This window comes from Salarias fasciatus, chromosome 1 (genome assembly GCF_902148845.1).
Source record: "Salarias fasciatus chromosome 1, fSalaFa1.1, whole genome shotgun sequence".
In the NCBI taxonomy this organism is placed as follows: Eukaryota; Metazoa; Chordata; class Actinopteri; order Blenniiformes; family Blenniidae; genus Salarias; species Salarias fasciatus.
Window position 1 is genome coordinate 23,045,768 of NC_043745.1, and position 24,423 is coordinate 23,070,190.

A 24,423-nucleotide genomic window follows, 5' to 3' on the forward strand; every position below is an offset into this window, starting at 1 on the left:
TCGAATCTGGGAGGGTCGCATTTGAATGTGAGTGGATGGATAACAGTTGTCTCCACTGTAAACGTCTGGGAGGCCGGGGTCTCACCAGAGGAGGTCTGACAGGCTGATTCTCACCGCTGGAGTCTTTGGGAGACCAGGTGTCACTACTGCCAACTCTGTGAAGTTAAGAAACAAGAATAAAGATGTGTGTCTACATATGTAGACATTAATCAACATGTTGATCTGTATAATTACAAACTAATTGATACAAAGTGATTAGAAAATCATAAAAATTATTTTTCACTTCTTAATTTTGTAATCATCCCAATTAAATGTACAACAGGCTGTTTGTGACAGTTCTGGATTTACTAGTCGCATATTAATGTGAGCTCAACCGAATACTTTTTTTTTTCAACACTTCACAGCTACATTCCGTGTTTTAGTGTTACCCTGCTGTAGTGCATCACTGAAAAAGATAAAGATTTGCAGATATATTGTCAGAAATTGATTTTTGATGGAAGCCTGTCTTCCTCTTCCTTTTTGCTTTCTTGCCCTGAAAAAACACGAGATATTTAGTGATTTGTAGGGTGAACATGCATGAGTTGTATGTTACAGAGTGGACACACTGTCACTGGTGGATCACTCTGGGTGTTGCTGAGCATGGAAGCCCATCTCTCTTATAAGCCAATCAAAAAAGCAGAGTGTGAGAGCTTTGTTGACACCTCGTAGAACCACGACCGCAGGAGACACTTTAAATATAAGAAAGCACAGGATACAAAATGATTCTAATCATCATGACACTTCAATACGTAAACAGGCGCTTGATCCACCTGAATTCAGACCAAGTACAAGTTAACATTTAGAAAAGCACATTTAGGCCAAAACCAGCTGAAGGAAACTTACTTTGAATTGGGGATGAACTAAGAACTGCAGGGACCAACCAGTTCATTACACAGACGACAAAACCCCGTACATTTAAATCCTGGCAGTGTTTGACCTTATGGAAACTAAGGGCTGTGTTTATATGGGTTTTAAATACTCAGTGTCAGAAAGTTACTGGTCAGACACCATTTTTGGTGCAGTTTTGCACAGAGAACATGTTTGAAAACCTGCACTGGAATGATAAATGGAGTCTGAAACAAACCAATTCTGATTAATGTGTGAAACACAGAAGAGAAAAGAGTCTTTCTCTAAGGATTTTTGTCAAGTTTGTGAGAAGGAGAATATGATGATCTGTTTTTTAACAAGATGTTGTTAATTGAGAGAAGACATCAAACTGTGAAGAGCTGGTTTATGCTCTCTGGGTTTGTTTTTATTAATTTTTTGGGCCATTCTGTGAACGTGAAAGTCTAAAACAAACTGCGTCTTCAGAGCATCCACCTCTGGCGTTTTGTGTCCTCCTGGAGAGGAAGGCAGGGCAATGAACAGTCCCAGGTACAAGGTCATCCACCAGGAAGTCCTGATCAACCATGCTGACCATGTCAGGGGTTAAAAAATGACAGAATCCCTGACCGATGCAACGCCTTCACGTCGCTCATGGAACCCTTAAAGAGCACTTACAAGACAGGGCTCCATAGGGACGTTCTCTTCTACTTTAAAGTGCAGTGGGACATGTAGTTGGAGAAGACTTGGTTCAGAAGGAACAGGGATGAAGGAGTTTGACACCGCAGCTCTGTGCAGTGAAAGACAACTCGTGTGTCACTGAAGTCACATGGAAGACTGGCCTTCACAGCTGCAGGACAACGTCCACGAACAGGCCAAGCCCAGCATCCTGCTGAGACAGTTTTCCAGATCACAAGATTCGGCCGACTGTTGGTCAGCAGATGCTGAATCTCCAGCCCGGCTCCTCTGGGTGCAGTCAGTGGTCAGGGACATTAGGAAGAGGAAGAGGTCATCTAGCGGCAGCAGAAAGGGTTAATGAGTTTGTAGTACCCTGACCTTTGTGGTTTTAGCAGTACTAGTCAGATTTCCAAGATCCCATCAGATGCTCATCTGACTGTGGCACAAAGTGTAAAGTTTGAGGACGATCAAACCATGTTCAGGCTATTTACTCTGCACCTCCTCTAATTCTGTGTCTTAGGGTTTTACGGTGCATATGAGTACCGAATATCACAGCTTCAGGGGAAGCACATTATGGGGGCTTGATTTTCTAAATGTTGCAGGTGGAGCTGATGAGGCATTCTGCCAGTCACTTGTGTATTTCCCCAAAATATCAAAACACACCCGGTGTGCAAAGATTTGTGTGTTTTGAAGTATGCCGTCAAAAACACATTTAAATGTCACAAAGAATTTTTCTTTCTTCCTGAACAATTCCCGTAAGGGCCTTGTGTACCTTGGTGCTTGAAACCTAGTTATGAACACACACTTTCAGTCAACCTCACACAGGTTTCATACTAAAACTGCTTTCACGGCAAATGAAGGTTGATGTCATGGCCCTCACACAATATCGAATCTGCTCTTTCTCATGCGTCCTATAGATGATGGAGTTCCACGGCCATCAAGATCAATGTCTCTCACACCGGAAAGGTAAACGATAAAGTGCTTTTTGTTGTTTTTTTTTTTAATATAATGCAATCAATTATTGAACATTTCCTAAAGTGACCTATGTCTCTTTAGTGTTTCTTCTGTCATATATAAATGTGTCACTAACCAATCAGTCCAGTTTGAATGATTAACAATTCCACTGTCAAAATCATTAAGGAATAAGGACTCCATCCATTTCACATTCTTTACTGTTTTATCAAATTCAGGGACACGAGAAATAATTGTACCTCTTGGATTTAAAAGGTGTGGACTTTTCTAAGTATGAATTCAAGTGCAGTCGTTCAACAGCCATCAGCTAAGAACATACTGTAGATCAGTGGTTGGGCACAACAGTCCAATCTGCTGAGATAATGACCAGGAAAGATCAGGAATGTCTGATTTTACTTGAAACTGTACTTGAGAACTTTAATATTAAGGGTGCAGATTCTGCAGGTACGATAGGAGTACTGAAGAAAATCATCTGGCAGCTTGAATCAGGTATAGCATGTGCTTTATCTCAACATAACCTGGGAAGCCACTGAGACTGCTTCTAGGTTTTTTTAACCGTATATTAGATCCTAATATTAAGAAGCTGGATTGTTTAACTTGACAGTCTCCATGTTCACACAGCTTTGAACCAGCTGGTAACATCCCATTTCCCAGTTTACAGTGTTTAAATGATGGTAACAAGCAAGTAAATGATTGAATGCAGCAGTGCGGTTCACAGCTGGTAGCAGAGTCCATAAATAGGCTGAAAATACTTTGATTTCCACAAAAAGATCACAGTTTACTCAACCTCAAGATAAGTCTGATAATTGAAATAATGCTTATATTTTTAAAAAAAATCCAATTTACCCAAAGATGCTTTATTATTTTGATATATTCAAAGTATGTCTCGTCTTCGTGCATGGATATATTTTATATATATACATATATATACATATATGTGTGTGTGTGTGTGTGTGTGTGTGTGTGTGTGTGTGTGTGTGTGTGTGTGTGTGTGTGTATTTTTTTCAATAATCTCAAAAGCACAATTCAGATAGAGTCCTGCCCTCTTTCCAGTTACCATGATTGCACCAACAGATCAGATTATTTGTGCACGAACAAGCAGATTATATCTTGCTATATCTCCAAAGTATTTTTAGCAGCAGTGAACTAATGTAAATTCCGAATTCAGTGGTTGTCCGTGAATCAGTGTCATCTGAGTCATTTGCGACTGTTCACCTGCGGCTTTGCCGCGGCGCAGGGTGAGAGTAGCCGTTGTGCTAAGTCAACCTCCTCAACATTCCGGGTCAGATCCGCCTCCGCCGGCCCGGGTTCCACTGCAGCACCTCCAAGCTGGCGCAGCTCTTCCTGTCCTGGTGGGTCTTCCGTCCTCCGGTGGAATTACGGGAAATCAGTTCCATTATTACACTATCGCTTCCCGCTGACGGTCCTGAACTAAAGTTCATCTGCAGGGTTAGAAGCACATTCAGCATTTTGAGAGCGGCATGTCTGATTGTTTTGATAATCATTTAATTTTCTGCCATTCGCTCATGATTATAGGTGTATGGTACAACGAATTAAAAAGTAAAGGGTTTTCATTGGAGGTGTTTTCATTGCCATTTCATAATTTTTCTCAAATTAATACTGCATTCCTGTTTCTAAACAACGTAGTTGATATTGTGTCCTTCAAAAAATATGAGGTGGTGCTGTTTGGAGACTGTTTTCAACTTTCATCTGTTTAGTGTGAAGAATGATGTGAAACCCAACACCTCGGCAGAGCCAGTACAGCCAGCTGCAGCTGATGGTAGGTTCAAGCACAATGTTTTTTTTTTCCCTTATAGACAAACACACACGCACACACGCTCACACACACACACACACACACACACACAACACACACACACACACCAGGGACACTATCATACATCCGTGGCTTACATTAGACTGTAATCCATTTTAAGTCTTCTTTTTTAAGCATCTTTTCTTTAATGTTCTAATAACAAAATAGTTGAAAAATAATCATCTGATGTCTATTTCATAGTTGATTATCATTAAACAATACTTACTCCAAACTCAGCTGAGCCTCCCACTTGTCGAACCCAAAGATTTACTTAACCCAAACCACAGTCTACCTTAATCCACATTTCACTTAAAGATTTGACTATTTTTCTGTTCCATACTTTCTACTTTCCCTCACAAGGACAGCAGCCTTGTAAAGCAAGTGTGTGAGCAGATTCCAATCCCCAAAATAGCAATAAATACACATGCACGCAAGCAGTACTGCATTTAATACACATACCACTCCTTGGCTTCAAGGTCATTAAAACAATGGGCCAAGAAAAACCTAAAGTTAAAAGTAATCTTAATGCATTTGACAACAAACAGGAACTGCTGCAGCTTTGAGATATTCTATCCTGGACTGTTCTCCAAACACTTGTGGAGGAGTTTGACACAGCCCAGACGTCAGGCTGCAATCATATTGAGGTTATAAAGGGATCTTTGGGAGAGCTCTCAAGTGTCCGAGCTAAATGCTCTTTGAGGAGAATATCAATAACAAATGTGCAAAGTGCAAGCACCTTTTTTATTCTGTTTATACTCGGCAAACCCGGGAGAGTGTTGGTTCTACACCCCTATCAGTCCGTCCAACCGGCACTGCAGCTCATCCATTACAAACAAGGCCGCAGCGCTGGGATGGAATCAAACTGAACACTGTTTTACAACACGGGCTTCCAAGACTGACTGTTCTTTCCTATCTGAAACAATGCAGTGGAAAGAGTTTGCTGGAGCAGGAAAGCGAGCCGGCCAAGCCGTCAGTAAACCTGGAGGAGATCAGAGCCGAGATCAGAGCTGAGCTCAAGTCAAAGATTGAGGAGGAGGCATACAATAAAGGGTGAGGAACTCGCTCCATCTCTCTCTCTCTGTACACAGACACCGCGTGAATTATATTTTATTGTATTCATCATAAATGTCACATTTATACAACACTATCCAATTAAACTGCTGTAAATGTGAACCTGTCAAATGCAGTTACCAAGAAGGACTTAAACAAAGCAAAGCACACAGGAGGAGAAGCAGGAGGAGGAGATCACTGCAGAGAAACTGCTGGAAAACAAAAACAAGGATGAAGAGAGTGGAAAAAGGCTAAAGAGCAGCAGGTGAAGTGATTCTGCTCCTTTAAAAAGATAATGCAGAGCTCGTCTTATGTGTGTGTGTCTGTGTGTGTGTGTGTGTGTGTGTGGGGGGGGGGGGGGGGGGGGTCTGCTCCTCGCTGTGACTTGTCCAGGATGTAAACTGTCTTCACCCTTTCGTCAGCTGGTTGGGACGGTGTATCGTGAAGCAGTGACACATGTTGAGAGATCTCAAGAGGACGAGTTTGGGATTAAACCACAAATCCTGCAATGAGACAACATCCTGCTCAGCTCTCTCAGCAAACGCTTAGATAATCTTTCCTTACAAATGTTCTGCTTGTGGGAAACAATTTGTCTTGATTTACTTAATACTTTCACTTGAAAGACGGGACATTTTTTTGGATAGTGTAAATCTTACCTTGTCTCCTTGTCTCGTGAGGCCTTTGTTACTTCTACATCTACTACTTGTACTTCTGCCTTTTGCGTGCTTCTTAATGACTGCCAGTGTGTGTAAGAACAATTCCATCGGGTCATGGATTGTGTCATTTGTCTGTGTGTGTGTGTGTGTGTGTGTGTGTGTGTGTGTGTGTGTGGTGTGTGTGTGTGTGTGTGTGTGTGTGTGTGTGTGTGTGTGTGTGTGTGTGTGTGTGTGTGTGTGTGTATGTGTACAGAAAACTCAATATGAAGAATCTGTAAAGAGTAGGTTTAAACAGTAAAATACATAATTCACGTAAGGTCATTTTGAGACCATCAGTCCTCATTCTGTACATGAATAACATGAACTAATCGGTTCATTATTTTGACATGACATCAGATATTTACTGTGTAATTTATGGGGTCAATATCTTTCACAGGAGGATGGAGGAAGTCCTGGTTCTCATTGGTCGGTATTGCCCAAGATCCCCATGAGTCGGCGGCTTCTCTTGATCAGTCTGATATGTCGTGGCCATGTGCGTGGTCATCAGCATTTTCACACTATCATGTGACTACTACAAACGGCTGTGAGGAACATAAGAAGACAGGGACTGCCCTGCAGCACATGGCGGAAGTCTTCGGAAACTGAATGTTGCAGCACAATCACAAAAAAAAGAAAAAAATCCCACAGAGATCACAGACATCACATATCTGTGGATTTTTCCATATCATCACTCTCAAACTCACTTGAATCGAATGACCCTGACGTCAAGGGTCAAAGACATTTTTGGGAGGCTTCATGATTATGTTTCAGGATCAACAAAATAAAGTTTTCATTTTGTTTGGAGAAACATAATGACGGCTTGTGTGCTGTAGCAGAAATAAACTGAGTAGGGACCCCAATTATTAAGTTTGATATTTATATGTATGAATATGTTTAATTAAATTAGATGAATTTGTAACAATTATTTCTGGTTGTGGTACTTTAGATAGGGATCATCATGTTACTGTTCAATAAATGTCACAGCAGAGAAATGTGTATATTTATCTACACTCCAATGTTAAGGTGTGATCTCTCAGGTACAGTTGCTAATAACCCCCCCTGAGAGGTTTCAGATTCATATTTAAATATTGTTTTCGTTTGTTGTTTGATTTCATACCGGATATTTAAAATCTAAAATATAAACACATTCCAAAGTAGTTCCTTAAGTGCAATATTTTGCAGTTGATAGTTCTGTGTGTTGGATTGTGTCTTCAGAGCACTGAAGAGGTTCCTCCTCTATGAAAGCACTGTTTCGACGGCACAATGTCTCCTCTGTCTTCTACAATGTCTCCTCCATCTTCTTTGCACATCAGTGCCTGCCTGTGTACTTTGATCATTTTGAAATTTACACTCTGCCACTTCACCTTTAAATAAAAGGTGCCTGAACTTAGTTTGTCATCATTTGAGATGCAGCGACAATCACACCCCGTGTTATTCTACACAACAACAATTCTGTTGTCTGTCAGTTTATGGCTGGTTTCGTTTTGAGTTCACTTCTTTTTTTTTAAGTTTAGTTTAGATTGGTTTAGTCAGTTTACTGGCTTGTGTTTCATTGAGTTTTGTTTTGTGCGGTTAGTTGTGTGGCTCTGGCTTCGTTTTTAGTTTTCTTTGATTAGTTTATTTCTGTTGAGTTGCCTTTGCTTGACTTTGGTTTTGAGTTTAGGTTGCAGTACTCTGGTTGGGATGCCTTATTTTGAATTGGTTTGGGAATTGAGTTATGTTAGCTATTTTATTTTGCTGAGCTTGATTTTGGTTTTGCTGGGTTAGGTTTTCGTTGGGTGGTTTTGGTTCGGTTGACTTATTTTTTGGTGAGTTCAGTTTGGTTGGGTTGGCTTGGGTTTGGTTAGTTGGTTGGGTTGGCTTGGGTATGCTTGAGTTTAGGTTTTGGTTGGTTAGTTTGTTGGTGGGTTGCTTTAGATTTGGTTGAGATATGTTTGGTTAGTTTAGTAATGTTGGATTAAAATTTCATGTTGAACTTAGAATTACTTGGAAAGTTGTGTTGGGTTTTGATTTTAGTCTGGTTTCGGTTAGAATAAATTCGTTTGACTGGGTTGACCTGGCTTGCCTCGGGCTTTGTTGAGTTATGTTAACTTGTCTTGACTGGACTTAGCCTGGTTTTTCTCGCAATGGCTGAGGTTTATTAGATTAGTTATCAAGGACTGGATTGTTACAGCTGAGTACAGAGCAAAGCGGGCCAGAAACACCAAACAGCTAGAACTGAAGAACTGAACCTGGAGCCGGGCGGGACGGCACACCACGGAAGGTCAACGGACGATCGGGCAAAGAAATGGAGGAAGATCTGGAGAGTTTATGGAGGAGATGATGGGAACGGATCTCAGGTGTGCCGCTCTGCCCGAGTGCCAGACAAGCTGGCTCCGACCCACACACAGCCACAGAGAGGGAGGGGGAGGCATAGGGGAAGAGACGCCACAACACACACATAACAACAAACTGTGGCATGGTTACCGGCTCTCTGTCTCAGTGGAATCGTTTACAGGGGCACGTTTACTGAACAGAGTCATTGTCAATGTCATTATGACATTTAGTCCAATGATGTCGTTTGCTGTTTGAATGTTTTTTCTTTATTACTGTAACAAATCAAAATCAAGGTATCCTGTTCTGGATACCATCGAGTTTATAGCAGTTTAACTGTAGGGTTTTTGTATGAACTCAATAGAAATATAAACATCATTCTCACACCACTCACCTCACTGACACCTCACTTCTGAAAGAAGAAAAAAAACAACCCACATGGCTGCATCCTCGTCAGCACGCTCTGCGTCATTTCCTGCCTTGAGGGAATGTGGAGAGATGTTTTTGTGGAAGTGGGACGTGTGTTCCAAGGGCTCATCAGAGGACATCACTGATGATAAGCACATTCATGAGTATGTAACGCCCAAGAGAGGAAATCATTAGAACAGGGTATAATGTCAGATGTCAGAAACAATGAAACTCACTGACTTTATTCACACGTGTAACATCATCATCCTCACAAACCTTTCACTGCTCCCGACTGAAAGTTTTTGCACTTCTGAAAATCCTTTTTTTTTTTTTTTTTTTTTGCCATTTATTTAAGTTAAAAACAAAAACTTCCTTTGCAACAATAAGAGGATGAGCTGTAATCTACTTTTCATTCAATCACCACAGCTTTGTATTTGTTACATCTCTCTGCCTCCTGGGTCCCTGAACATATGATGGCTCTTGATCTGACCTGTGCTCCGTACTTCCTCCTTCCTTTTCCTTTACTCTCTGTTAGTGACAGACTCCCCACAACCCAATGAATAGAATCACTTCTATTTAACCGTGTCATTCCGCTCACAGACTCTTAAACTTCCAACACCGGTTGTCACCAGCATTTATGCCTCTTTACTTTGACCAGTCATGAATATTTTTTGCCTTTGCATCACATCAGTGTTAGCCATCACTTCAGTCTTCTCTGATCAAAACTCCAAGAAAAACCACATGAGATGTAAGTAATTATTAATGCTTTTATGGAAATTTGTATTGAATGCTTAAAATAAATGAATTATACTGTTTACTCTAATAGAACCTTAAACATGAATTTACAAACGTGTCGATCTCTAGTTTTTCCTGCAGCCGATCAAAGTATTGCTGGAGTATTCCTGGTCACTGTTCTTCACCTCGGCAATCCTCAGTATTTCTTCAATGCCTCTGAAGCTCGGAGCCTTTGTTCATCTCTTGGAGTCAGCATCGCCACTAAAGAACAAGTCGAGAAAGCTATCACCAGAGGTCTAGAAACATGCAGGTAAGCCCAGAAAAAAAACATCGACCGTCATCTCAATTGAATGTAATGGAAAGCACCTAATGTCATGTTTCATTACATGCAGGTTTGGATGGATTGATGAAAATTTTGCAGTTATTCCGAGAATCCACCCCCTTATAACTTGTGGCAGAAACAAGACAGGTTTGGTGCCCTGGAGAGCATCTCTCAACTCACTGTTTGATGTGTTTTGCTTCAATGAATCAGGTACGAAATCTTTCCTGCAATCCTATCGTGATTTAAAGGTATCATGTGTATTGTTCAGCAGCCCTTGCTTTAAAGTGTAGATACAACTTTTACATATTATAGTTTTAAACTACTTTATTTTTTAGAATCTTTGTAAGACTTAATGATTTGATTGTGTTATTTCACCACAACACAGTGGCAAATGGGAAGAAGTAGCACAAGTGAATTTGCAGTTATGAAAAATGTTATTTTGTGAAAGTTATCTAATCTTTCTTGGCCTTGGTGCAGACGCTGCTGCACAATTGAAGGATGCGACTACTGATACCCCCCGGAACAGCACGTATCACTCAGCTCGGTCTTCTCCAGCAACGCAGAAAACTTACTCAGCATTTTCCGCCTTCCTTCATTCCTCCTCTTCAACCCCTGAAATCATTGACATAAAGGCAGAACCGGCCCGCAACGTTGGTGGTGCACAACGCTCTACTGGAGGTAAAAAAAAAAGAAAACAAAACAAAACAAAAAGAAAGAAAACAAAAAAGCCTCATGTTTGAATGTATAATTCTGATTAAATTAGTTCTTTCTTTTTTAATAACTTTTTTGTTATGTATGACTAATGTATTGTTTTTATGGTATTTTATTATTTCAGGAAGACTCGTACTCATCACATGCACGTCTGCATTCCTTGTAATTGCCGTGGTCATCACTGCATACCTAAAACTGTGAGTGGTCTTCATGATAATAACCTGACAAAATTTGTAAAAATTGCAACAATTAAGAATTGCATTAACTACATAAACCAGTAAGAGTTTTTGGGATATGCAAAACAGTCCAGAGACTCATTGTGGAGCATAGTGAATCTATTAAATCAATAAAATCCTTTGTTTTTCTTGGTGCATACTACGATTTTTTTTTTCTTTCTTTATCTGAAAAGGCACAGGCGCTGCTCTGAGAGCTCTGATGAGAAGAATCAACATGAGTACATCGAGACAGAAGAGTCGGCGTGTGTGAGAAGCATGAAGGACACTGAAAAATCTGCACCACAAGATGAGAATATAGAAGTGGAAGATGAAGAATAATAAACTTTTGATTGATGTACACTACATGATGAAGAATTTGTTAATCACTGTTGATCATTTGTGTCATATTTTGTTAGGGGGTAATCCAGAGAGGATGCGCAGTGACTTTGTTATCTATGTATGCATTGTTCTCATCGTTTGTAATATTTCCAGTAATAATAAATGAAGCAGTAAAACCATGAGATGGAAATGTTGGCAAAACACACATTTGTCAAGGCTGATGACTTTTTATTGTCAGAACAGTGTCTGGAGCCTTAAATCATGAACAAGCACACAAAAGAAACTTTACAGTGATGTTTTCAAGCACTTTGCAAAAAGAGTCACACATCATTCTAAAGTTATAAGCTACCAAGCTGACTCTAAAAACTCTCCAGTACTTCTTCTAAGGTGGAAAACATCCCAGCCAGGGGACAGGTCTCTGTTAACTCAGCTGTGTGTTCTCATGTCGAATATGCAGTGTACACAGTGAAAGACAGATTTCAAGTTTTAAACAGACTCCTTAACAGTATGGAGTGAAAGGTTCAACTGTTTATGCCAGGAGGAGTATGTTCAGTGACGAGCGTGGCATTAAACTCCTTACTTCTACTCCTCGGCAGCTTTTATCTAAACCTTTGAAAAGCTAAGTACCATTATTCATCCAAGGCATGCATCCTTGTCTTTACGCATTTATCTAACATCTTATTTTTCTCCTAAATCTTCATAGCTACTTAACATAACACCTTATAAATGGCAATAGAGTGATTTATAAATGTATTCACGCCACTTGGACTTTTCCACATTTAAAAAAAAAAAACTCTGAAAACCATGAATCTTTTTTGTTTCCATGTCACAATTTTGCATCGCGTTGTGTTAGTCTACCACACAAAATTCCAATAAAATATATTTACATTTGTGGTTTTGATGTGACAATAATGTGGAAAAGTTCAAGGGGTATGAATACTTATCTGAGAGTGCAACATGCTGGATTCGTTGGCTTCACCTTTTATTCATGGTGGGAGTTCATGTCATCAGACTTCACCACATCAACAATGAAGCTCAGTTCATTACAGAGTGTCTCGTGTCTGTAGGCCATGCGGATTTGGGCCACGTTGGTCCGACGGATATCGTTCCCTTCTGGTCCATCTTTCAGATAGTTCACTCCTAAGAAGTGCTTCTTCTCCTTTAAATTTCACAAATTATGGTTAGTCAAGTTAAAGCATTTATGAAATACAAACTGAAATGTAGCAATCTAGGTATGGAAGACAGAAAAAACAGAGGAAAAGAAAGATTGACAGTACCCTGTGGGACAGTCCACTTTGGAGCACACTGTTCCTGGCGATCTCACACACATCACAGGTGCTCAGCTTCCACAGCTGAGCTGCGATGGCGTACTCCTCCATCAGTGGTTCCTAGCATCAGGGCAGAAACACTTGATAAACACGATACACACAGCAGAAATTGAGCTAATCGATCTGTTGTGACACAGTAAGCTAAACAACAGTACAAGAGTTCGTCAGCTGAGAATTATTGAAAAATTCACCTTGGTGTAATGGAACTGCATGGGGTCGTCTGTGGACAACGATACACACAGACCTTTGTGCAGAAAGTCTTTCAGAGGGTTTTTGGAGTACTCAAGGAACAGGCTGTTGTTACTGAGTGGCGACATTGCAATTGGCACCTGAGCCAGGTAGTACAGGTACTGCAGCACAGGACTCTGAAGAGGTAATAAAGGAAAAGTCAGAAAAACCCAAACAAGGCACACAACACGAAAGTGTCAGTAAGCCAGTCTGATAGTCTAATGAGCATTTCTGCTCTACCTCTGCTGTTAATATGCTGGATTTTTTTACTTTGCTTTACTATTTAAATTAACATTACATTTACCTTAAAGGGATACTTCAACATTTTGGCAAATTGGCCCATTTAGCGCAATTCCTTAGTCATTTCGAACAGCATACTTACTTTTTTTGTGAGGGCAAGCTGTTGTTTATTCAGAGGTGAGTCGAGGAGGTTTTCGGGACGGACATAATGGAAGTGGATGGTATTTTTGCTTCCCCTCGTCAAACTCATCAATTACACAATCCAACAGCCCCAAAACACTTTGGTGGACACGTTATAATCCGCACATTCACTACGCTGTGGAACACTGACAAATAATACTGTAGCGTTACGACACTGAAGCAAATACTGGGAACTACTTTTTCTTTTGAAATCACTACGCCCAGACGCCATGTTTAGTAAGTAGTTCCGTCTTAGCAATCTTCGCAAAAACAACTCAATCTCGTAATTTTGCATTAATATTTCACAGCGTAGTGAATGTGCGGATTATAACGTGTCCACCAAAGTGTTTTGGGGTTGTTGGATTGTGTATTTGATGAGTTTGAGAAGGGGAAGCAAAAATACCGCCCACTTCCATTGTGTCCATCCCGAAAACCTTCCCCGACTCATCTCTGAATAAGCAACAGCTCGCCCTCACAAAAAAAAGTAAGTATGCTGTTCGAAATGACTAAGGACTTGCGCTAAATGGGCCAATTTGCCAAAATGTTGAAGTATCACTTTAAGTATGTTTATTCTGCTGCCATACTTTATCAAACTACAGTGTCTTTACTGTTATTCGGAAAAAAAAGATGTTTCACTATATGGCATATATATATATATATATATATATATATATATATATATATATATATATATATATATATATATATATATATATATATATATACATATATAGATATAGATATGGTATGGAAAATGAATGAATGAATGAATGAATCCCTTTTGGTTGATACTTCTGGAACATGAAGCGCATTCACCAAGAACTTGAATTTGCTTTCACTCATCTACAATTTTCATTTGACAGCTGCACTGAATTACCGTGAAGACAAACTCCAGAAAGTAAACTTTAAATAATAAAGAAAAACTTTGTGGTCATTAGGTCAGAACCAAAGACAAACCAGATAACTGAAAACCTCAACATGGTATATACATACATTGGTGAGATCACACTGGACTGAGCCTATGGGCCCAATGTCATCTTTACTCTGCATTCTGCTAACAATGTCTGCTGTCCAATATATCTGATAACACAAAGGAAAGCTAAGAATGAGCCAGTCAGCAAATCTGAAGCACCTTCCTCAAGTTGAGTCCATGTGAGATGTTGTCACAGGTGAGAAACGCAGAGACCAGATGGGTAATCGATCCAGCCTCTCCGCAGTGAGGTCGGAACTGGAAGGTACTCAGCCCATGCTCTCTGGACAGGAAACGCAAGCACATGACAAACAGTCTAGTCAATATATGATCAAATTACATTCCTGCTTAGTTCATCCTTGCATTTGGCAGACTGAGAGTGTTTATCTGTTATTTTCAGGACTGAAGAGTCAAGAGAGAAAGCTGCAGCCTCGTTGATACGAGCTACAAAACACACTGGTCTCTTTATCACTTTTTCCTGGGAGCTGCTCAAAATAAACTCCTCACAGAGTGTTGGACAAATCATGCACACATGATTCAGCTCAAAGAATGCTCCTGTCTACCCTCAGTACCAAAGTTGGCTCCTACCTCCTGAGGTTGTTGAGGACCATGATGTTGATACATGTGGGAAGACATATAGTAGCTGTACGGGGGGTTGTCATCTGTCGTCACTGCTCCGGCTTTGGGCTCTTGAAGGAGAACATGTGATCGCTGGTGTTTGGACTCATCATCGACACGCTGTCAAAGCCTGACACCTGCAAGCACAATTAGGGGAACGCAGTCATTATTCCATTTAGTGCACTTTATTAGTCAAAGATTTCTCTTTTACTTTATAGTTTCCCTCATCGATAAATCTCAATCTATGTCTTATTATGGAGAAAGCGAATTGTTCATTATTTGCTCACTGAAATTCCTCCTGTCGTCTTACGTATTTGAGGAAAACGTGAAGCTCTTTGTGTTTCTGCGGGTTGACAGTGGCTTTGAACAGAGGAAGGAATATATTCTCCAGCATCTTGGCAAAGTTGGGTACCAGCTTCTTCGACCTGAAAATGTCACTGAAACACAGAAATATTTATTTTCTTCTTTATTGTACACACTGAAATCAACAATTAGTGTTTCTTTATTTTGAAAGACGCAACACTCACTATATCCTGGGCACTTGAATGATCCATCTCATGTTTGGAGAGTGTACTTTATGCTGAATGAACCACTTGGAGAGGCTGTCCCACTCATCGGGCGAGCGGCCGTAGATGGACAGGCGCGGCTCGGCGTGCTGGTACTTGCTCTCTTCCAGGTCATGAGCCACTTCCTGTTCAAGGAGAGAGTGCCAGTGGGTTAAAGCATCTCTGCATCAGTCCTGATTTATAATGTATGACTCCAGGATATATGACCTTTACGATGCGGGCAAAATATTCTCCGTGAATGACGTTGTCAGTTTTCAGGAAGATCTCTCGAAGCTCACTGGGCCCCCACTGGGTTGTACTTGGAGTTGAACTTATCAAAGCGGTGGAAGGTTTGTCTGCCCTGTAAAGTAAAGAAATAACAGAGTATTCATTTGCACTGAGGGTGTTAACAATTACAGAAATATAATCATGAACATTTTATAACTATTGACATCCTTATTCGCAATTTAAAAGCTCTTAATGCAACAAAATTGTCTGATAAAAGCATAATGTAAAAACATAAAGCCATTCTTGTCTGTCTTACAGCGTGCACATCCAGGAGAGAGTCCACAGTAAGGTCATAGGGGTCCAAGTTGAGGCTGTGAAACACATTGCTGAAGGGTCATCTTCTCTCAGCCTTTTCCAGGACCACACGTTTCTGCATCGGTCTTGAACGTTTTCTGAATGAAGGTCAGCAGGTGTTTCTGAGACATGCATGCAGCTTGCGTGAATATGCGTGTCCACCTGGGGGTAAAAAAGGGAGTCACAGTTATCAGCCTTAAAGGTGCTCGTGTCTTTGTGTATGGATGGACTGGCGACATAACCCTCCCTTCACCGGCAGCCATATTCAGCTGTGTTCTGCCACAGTGACCTCTGAACCCTCAAAGGTTGCAACCATCTGAAAAATGTCATCTCTTCTGTTTTGAAACTGCACGCGACCCTTTCTTACCAACCTTTCTAACGTTGTAGAAATCTCTGTGAGGCACAGACTTCAGCTCTTTCAGCTCGGCCATCTCATTCAGCATCTCGTGGAGGTAGAACTTTGAACCTAAGAAATTCAGTCTTCTGTGACAGTAGGTCTTCCTTAAAGGTAAAATGAAAGTCGTTATTTGAAGTACAAATAAATGGAGCTAACATCGTGTTAACCAGTATTTCTACCACCATAGCTGTAATGTCTCTTTGTTTAGGCAACTTACGTGGGCCCGTCTGCAATCATAGCCAGCATGTCACTGAAATCAATAGCAAAAGTCTCGAAGTCTGGATAGGGAAGGTCGTGCGGCTGCTCATTTCTCAGAGCCTCACTGTTATCATACACATGCACGATCCCATCCTTCATCTTCAGCTCATAATTCAAGTCCTCAGGAACGTTGGCCGTGCTGTACGGATCTTCTCCCTGAGCGTGACACGGGCACACATCTGGTGGCCACAGAATTGTTCTGTTATTCTCAAAAAACATTCTCATAACACACATTTCCAAATACCATATGTACATTTCTTACCTGGCACGACTTCATCTGCTTCATTCCATGGCAGGTTTTCAGCACTGCGAAGGAACTGGCTCGTGGTTCTACAGAATCTGTGATAGGCCAGCTTTGAGTATTTTTCACGAATAAGCAGAGCCTTATGAAGACTTCTAGCAGCCTGCTCATAGTCTTCCACTGTGGCCTGAGTGAGAAAAAAAATGACATTACATTTGTTTTTCTTTATGTTGGAAACATTAAAATAACAGGATTTGTTAAAGATGAAATAATCAACTTCTGTGATTAAGATTCAGTCCAGTCAAACATCATGAGTGTTACACTTACTCCCGCACAGTACTCACCATGATGGGACTCTCTGGAAATCAGGGCAGATTTCTGGCAGAGATGAACAGTAGACTTGGCGAAAGATTACGGTGTGACTGTCAGTGATCTTGTCCAATCTATATTCAAAGGAAACTGCAGGCACAGTGACTGGGAACGAATCATCTTCAAGCTTTTCCTCCTGAAAGGGTAGTTATGATACATGAGTACAATTTGCTTCAACTTTTTCCAAATCAATATTTACTAATTGCACTTTTTATTTGTATTTAGATTACAGGTCACAAATCTGTGAAGGATGTGTGGCCGTGGTTTGGTGCCAGAGAGATAGCAGGGCCCTACCTCTTGGCAGTCTCCTCTGACGCTGCTCTGCCAGATCCTTAAGCAGCTCATGATCTTTGGCTTGTTGGAGGCCAATTGGACAATCCTCTGGCACGGTGAACATTGATAAGGCATCCTTGTTGTCCACTTCTTTTAGCGCCGATGCATAGACTTCTGTGCGAGCAGCTGCGTCTCCTCCTCCGCTTCGCTCAGAGTTACTTTCGGGAATTGACGAGGCATTTCTGCAAGAGAGCAGAAGCTACATGTAGCTTTCTCTACTGCAGTAAAATGACATCTGAGATGTAATCATGAACAACCAAGACGACCTACTCTGACCAGCTTGTTGTTATATAAATAAGAAACTGTCCCCATGCAGGGGTTGGAGTGTCAGGAATTCATAATCTGTGTACGGCACAGCATCACCACCTGGAGAGCTCTTGTGAACTACTGAGAGCTACAATTACTTCAAAACAGCTGCAGCTATTCTTGGCCTGCAGGAGGAACTGTGAAATGATCTTACCTTTTGTTTTCAATGAAAGTAAAGACTATTTCTTTTAAAATGTTTTTTTTCCCTCAATTTTTCTGTATATGCTATATGTTATTTTTTTTTCGTTTTCATTTTTTGCTTTTTACTTTTAAGAGTTGTCCCACACTTTCATCACACTTAACATCACACATTCTTCAGATGTAGGACACTTCTTCATAAAATATTAGGTCCCAGGTTTTGTCAACACTGAGCCAAGCTTAGATAGATTACATTTTTTGTTTGTCACATACACGCACAAGTATGGCGCAGTAAACAGTCACTAAACTATAATCCTGTTTGAAATCTGTCTGTCTGGAAGGATTTTACCAGAGTCACAGACCCACACAGTATGCCGGTTGTCAGACAGATAGCTGCTTCTGCAAAGAGATAACTATGAATAAACTGAGAACAGTTCTGGTTACTTGACGGCTGAAGAAACAAGAGTGAAATGCCAACTCACATGGTAGAAAACAGTTTCCTACTCTGGCCAGGCACTTCCAAGAAGCTTATCTTCCGGACCACACAACACTTATCCGACAACAGCTGTGTGCACCACTGCTGCTGGAGGACCTTATGGCAGATTGGCTCACAAAAACCTCATATTGATTGAGAGTTAAGGGAACACTGAATTATTAAGCAACCTCTCACACACTCTAAAAATCCAATGAAACGAAAAGTATTTCACATAAGTACACGTCTAGTACACGTCTTAATCAATTACAGTAAATTTATACAATAAAATCCACAAGTGGCTTAGTTATTATCTCTTTTATATACTATACAAATATATTCATTGTAGTTTTTCTTCTGACTGCAGAACAAATGAAAATGTGGGACAAGAAAAAAAAAAGTCAGACCATGGTAGTATCAGTAGTTTTTAAAGTCTCTCTCTAGCTTTTCTTTCCTGGTCAAAGTCATTATACTTCAGTGGGTGATGTAGGTCTAACCAGGATAGATAGATAGATAGATAGATAGATAGATAGATAGATAGATAGATAGATAGATAGATAGATAATAAATAAATAAATACATACATACATACATACATACATACATACATACATACATACATACATACATAGTAGCAGCATTTTTAATAACACTGATCTATTTATCCAAGCATATTTTTTCTTTCTACCAAAATTTTGAAATCTATCACTAAGCTTACGGAAAAACTTTTAACACCATGTAGAGCTCAACAGCTCTGTGTTTGATTGTTTGTTTGATAAGTGCGTAATTTGTGGCGTTTATTATTATTCTTATTATATTAACATTAATTTTTTTATTGTTGTTCTTGTTGTTGACGTGGCGATTTGGTCAACCTACCGACTGCGCTGTGCATTTTATCAATACAAATGATCATGCAATGGTCACAGTCTATCGCGCCAGTTTATACTCGCAATCTATCAAAATCGCGAATTTTGTTAGATGTACGTAGAAGTGTACCCCAACCCAGAATACATTATTTGTGCTGATTACGCCCATCACCCAGAAGCACCGGACACGCCACGCTAAAATACAGTATAGTAGAAAACTGTAGACGGATTAGGAACTAGCTTCTGACCTGCAGTATTAGCCTGGAAGCTGCTGCATCGACCACTCTCCAATCTGCCCAAAGTGTCCTGGTAAGTGACTTTATTTCGCTGTCTCACAACTATCAGCCTTATATTAGACTTTATACAGCTTTAACTGCTGGGGTTACGACGCAGAATAATTTCCTATAGGGATTAAATTGATGTTTTTAGTGACTTTCAGGCCTTCAGGCCATCCATACATCGAATGCTGCGTTCAAGGCCCTGGAAATATTGAGAGCAGGTGGAAGTGCCCCTTTCTCCAGTCGTTCAATAACCAGCTAATAAGCAACTTTGTCGAGCGAGTGTTTTGACCGCTAATATACTGTTATTGATTAATTTACTCATCCTTTGTTCAGTACATTTATTTCAGTCGCACTTGATTGCTTCCATTTAGGAGACACTTCTTAGCACAGGTGGAAATAATTGAAGAATGAACAGGTTAGTCTTCACCCCCTTCATATTTTTACTCCACAGCTGAGCATCTGATAAAAGCATAATACTGTTATGATCAAAGCAGAAAGCATTGTGTGCCAATATAAACAGAACATTTGTAAAGCTGGATGGATAGAGTGGCAGGCAGCCTGCATGTTGCTGTGCTGGTGGAACTCCCAAAAACTGCTATTGAGAAAAAACACATGCATTGTAATTCTGCTGCCAGGGAGCCCTCTGCCTCTAATTACAAGTGATGCACAGAACAGTCTGTACATTGCACTGACTTATGACTTCAATTGAGAGTTATTTTTTGTCTTGGGCTTACCTTCAGGGCTGTTCAAAGCCATGCCTGTTGTCTTGTCAAGTTTGAGTCAGGGAACAATTCACAGGCTCATTTGTGATTTTGGAGATTCTGTCTGCAGTCATTCGATGGTTGAAGATACAACTTGCATTTGGTTTTCCTCTCTGCGCATCTCCTTCTATTTTAAGGTGCCAGTGGCATCAGGTTGACCGAGCGACTAATCCTGAGAATATGTCCAAACTGGCTGTCAACAAAGAGCGGACCTCAGTCAGAGTAGCTAGAGCCTACTTCTTTGTCTTTCCTTATCATTTTCTGTCTGTCTCAGACACTTTACAAAGCACTCTGGTCACTTAAGTATTGAGTGCACATAGAGGGGGAGAGAAAATGAAAGAGGCTACACTTACAACATGAAATGTCCTTGTTGAAACAAACTTTCTTTTTGTTCCTGCTACCTCAAGAAAATGATCTCGCTCTGCTTGGATATGTATTCATTGTAATTTATCTTATCCAGCATGCTATGAAGCCAGCCTTAAGGTAGATTTTAATATACTTTTTCATTTTTTTAAACTTACAAATAGGAAACCCAACAACATACAATCTATAGTTTCATGCATATTTAACCCGTGGCTTCACCAGTTGTCTTCTAAATCACTGCTGGTTATGTTAACCAGTACGCTCTGGAGAAACCCAAACGTCACATGTGTGAGTATCAGGAAAACTTTCAAGGAGCATACAGAATGTTCCCATGTCCAGCACATTGTGACGAGAAACCTACTTCCTGTAAGAAGAGAGGACTACCATTTAATTCCAATGCTGCTAAGCCACCCATCCATCTATCCATGCAGACAGACAGACACTGTTGCACACCCGAGCTGGGTTCGAAGGGATCTTGCTTTTATGTGACAGTGCTAATCGTTACTCCACCATGTGTCCCATCATGGAGTCAGCTCTGTTTAATAAATCAGTCTTGCTACTCTTTTTGCTCAGTGGTTACAGTGACTCATGTAACAGTAGTGGCACAAAAAACAATGGGCTGTCACTAATCTAACCCAGCACTAATCTAACATTTAATAGTTACATTAGGAAAATTCACTCTACTGCAATTAATAAACTAAGAATACATTTTATTAATCACAATTTTAAGCAGCTTCAGTTTTCCTACTCACCTTGAGAGAGTGTTTTTTTCTCTCAGCTTGTCATATACAGGTGGTCTGGTTCAGTGAAGTGTATTTGCATGTTGGCAAACAGTCAACAGATGAAGCACAGGCTGCTCTTCTGCATGCTTTAGTTTGATTTATTGAGCAGTTCCACTTAATCTCTCTTTAATTTAGTTTTAAATAGATGTAGTTATCAGCATATATGTCAAGATTAACTGTGGTTGAGAGGAGGTTCACTAAAATCCTAATTCAGTACTGTATTCTGAAGAGATTAGAAAACAAATATTACAGCAAAGGTGTGACATTTCCCATAATGACACTGTTTCTCATGTATATTTCCAAAGCTTTGAACTATTTTTTAACAGCTTGAGGACAGTCTGAAGAGATGGTAACCTTGTAGGCCTGCAGAAAGCATTATTAGGCTCTTATAGGGAGCAGCTTAATAGCCCACACTGTTGACCGCACTAATGTGTGTGTGAGCTCCCTCGTGCATATGAGTCTACTTAAATGCACTGTAATGTAAAAAATTGACATTGACCATAAATCATCTACACAGTTGCTTTGGAGGATTTGTCAGTGTTCATTACGTCTCACTAGAGACTCGACGAGGCCATTACTGAATCACTTATAACTGCATCTCAGGCCCAGGATGCTGCAAGCTGCTGCTATCTTTATCTTTGACTTTTCTCAGAGGCCTAGCTGATGTTATTGGCCGAACCCCCTCAGTCGGCGTTTTGTCAATGTCACATCTGAGAGAGAGAGAAAGGTCAACAACACAATCCATTTACAGCATTTCACAGAGATAGTGATGAGAGAGGGAGATAAAAAAGGAAACTCACTCTTTCCCAAGCAAGGACTTGACTTCTGCTTTAAAAGAGGCGTGTCTCCTCTTCTCATCTTTCAGATGGTCCAGGCCTGCTGAAGTGTTCGAAAAACTAAGGGAGTGTCCTCACCCTTTAATTCAATGTGTCCTATTCTTTCATAGTTATTTTATGCACCATTTGAAAGTAATTTTGAACTATAAAGAGTATTTTTAGACCAAATCCTTACCAGTTACATGCATACAGTATGCCAATATTTACATCAAAAAATGTTTATTTGACATTTGAACACATAGCAGGACAGTAGTGTAAGATTTCTTTTATCTTATTTTTATTCATGATCATCATCATTGTCATCATCATCATCAGACTAGTTCAAAATTCATACATCAAATAAGTCTACTCACCTCTTTTGACTCTGCTGCCTCAAAAAAGGTGCAAAACTGTGCTCAAGTCCTCTCAGAGAAACACCAAAGTCATGCTGTACTCTTGTTATGGAGTGAGAATTTGATATCTCATCCACCACCCTGCAGTAAACATCGCTCCATCCTTAACCCTTCCACTGCCACGTGGAACAAGAGGCTCAGATGAAATAACATCCTGATCTCCGCTTTCTTCACACTGATCTCTCAGTCGGTGAATTTAGTGGGACCTATGCCCGTTAACAGTCATTTGTACAATCAGGCTTTTAAAAGTACAGACTTTTAACTTGTAGTTATTTCACTTGTGGCAGGCAATTTCCATGGCGAAATGATCCAAACACAGCCTGAGCTTCGCACTGTAAACAACCATGTTGTCTGTTTTAAAATAGAATATATACAAATTGACAAAAACTTGATTTCAGCCTCTTTTATGTTGATTCCCTTCATCAGTGTTGTGAACCTCTGTAAGCATGTTAAAACTGATTGATTGATTGCTTGAAAGTGTGAAGGTGATTGTGCGCTTGTCTATCTCGTTACGTTTGCTTACATGTTTTGTGAAAAATGATCCAAGGTGAGTAAAATAATCTGGGTACATTTAAGGGGTTTTGTGTTTTGTGTTCACATATAGTTGTTATCCTGTAATAGGTAAGCTTGTGAATGGACTTTTATTTCTCCTTTCAATATTCGATAATTCGAGAATTTTATGCATGAAAAACAGCTTTATTGACCTGTATTCACCCTGCAAGTGGTATTAAGATTGAATATCTATTTAACAGGGGAGGCCTGGTCACTCTAGTTTCTGTATAAAACCGTGAACTATTTAAAACAGGCAGATCATGCACAGATAAATAATGAAACAGTGAACAATAAAACTAAAAGACAGTTGTGACTATCACTCTTATTTCATAGCACAAAGGTTGACTCTGGACTGGTCTTGGGAGCCTATAAGCAGGCATTTTTAATTCTAAATTGCCATTAAATGTGATTTTGAGTGTGCATTTGATTGTTTCACTGTGTCTGACCTGTGATGGCCTGGCAACCTCTTCAAGGTGTTTGCTGCTTGCATTCCACAGTCAGCTGGGATTGATTTGATGCTCCTGACCCTGAAGTGGATGATGTGGTAGAGAAAATTAATGAACAGATGGATGCACACTTACACGGATGGATGGACGCACGGAAAGACAGCCATTCAAAGACAATCATCTCTCAAGAAACACAGTGGCATTCCTCCTTCAAGGTTGTTTATTGCACTTCTGCTCTCTGGGCATCCCAGCAGACAACACTGAAGGAGCTCCAAAAACACTTTCATTACTGAATCGTCTCCACTGAGGTTATATATGCTAATGAGAATTTATTACCTGAAGATGATCTCTCTCTCTTAGTCTTTTTTACTTTTCACACAGTATTTTGTGAACTCAAACCTCAGGTGAACTCATTAGTGTCCAGTCAGACGGTAATTACTATCATCCAGATCTGACCATAGTCAAGTTGTAAAGAACAAGTCTTTTTTTCTCTTCATAGAAACCAACCATGTCCTCTGGTGGCTGCTTTATTCCTTTGTCGGACAGTTTTTGGAGTTCTGTCGAGCAAACAACCAGAAAGGAATCAAGGTAAGGCCATCTTTAAATTAGATGAACCAACTACAAATAAAGAAAAAATTGTCCCTACAGCTCAAAACATTTTCACTAACTTGTGATTCAATTTCTTAAATTCCTCAACTAAGATATAGGAAATAACAGTTTGGCCCATTTCAACCATTTCCCACGTGTGAGGAGTCCTACTCTTTACACCTGTATGTATTTTGAGTATGAGTCACAGAATCTAAAACTCTAAACTCTCTCCTCAG

The 24,423-nt window shown here is 40.2% G+C and overlaps 2 protein-coding genes and 1 pseudogene across 2 annotated transcripts in view; 2 read left to right on the top strand and 1 right to left on the bottom strand.

Moving 5' to 3' along the window:
* Window positions 1–7,456, top strand: part of mrvi1 (murine retrovirus integration site 1 homolog) — a 30,585-nt gene extending 23,129 nt beyond the window's left edge. The window contains 6 exon segments of the mRNA XM_030095250.1: window positions 2,457–2,504; window positions 3,731–3,749; window positions 5,255–5,377; window positions 5,515–5,543; window positions 5,546–5,642; window positions 6,470–7,456. Coding sequence (XP_029951110.1) covers window positions 2,457–2,504; window positions 3,731–3,749; window positions 5,255–5,377; window positions 5,515–5,543; window positions 5,546–5,642; window positions 6,470–6,524 — 371 coding nt within the window. The 3' untranslated portion in view covers window positions 6,525–7,456.
* A 1,924-nt stretch (window positions 7,457–9,380) lies between these two features.
* Window positions 9,381–11,318, top strand: lyve1a (lymphatic vessel endothelial hyaluronic receptor 1a). The gene is made up of 6 exons (XM_030096694.1): window positions 9,381–9,541; window positions 9,658–9,838; window positions 9,921–10,060; window positions 10,328–10,528; window positions 10,686–10,758; window positions 10,971–11,318. Exons 1-6 carry the CDS (start codon window positions 9,454–9,456, stop codon window positions 11,113–11,115), a joined length of 828 nt encoding a protein of 275 aa, XP_029952554.1. The 5' UTR covers window positions 9,381–9,453; the 3' UTR covers window positions 11,116–11,318.
* An 86-nt stretch (window positions 11,319–11,404) lies between these two features.
* LOC115392149 (AMP deaminase 3-like) lies at window positions 11,405–22,636 on the bottom strand (annotated as a pseudogene).
* Between the last annotated feature and the right edge of the window lie 1,787 nt (window positions 22,637–24,423).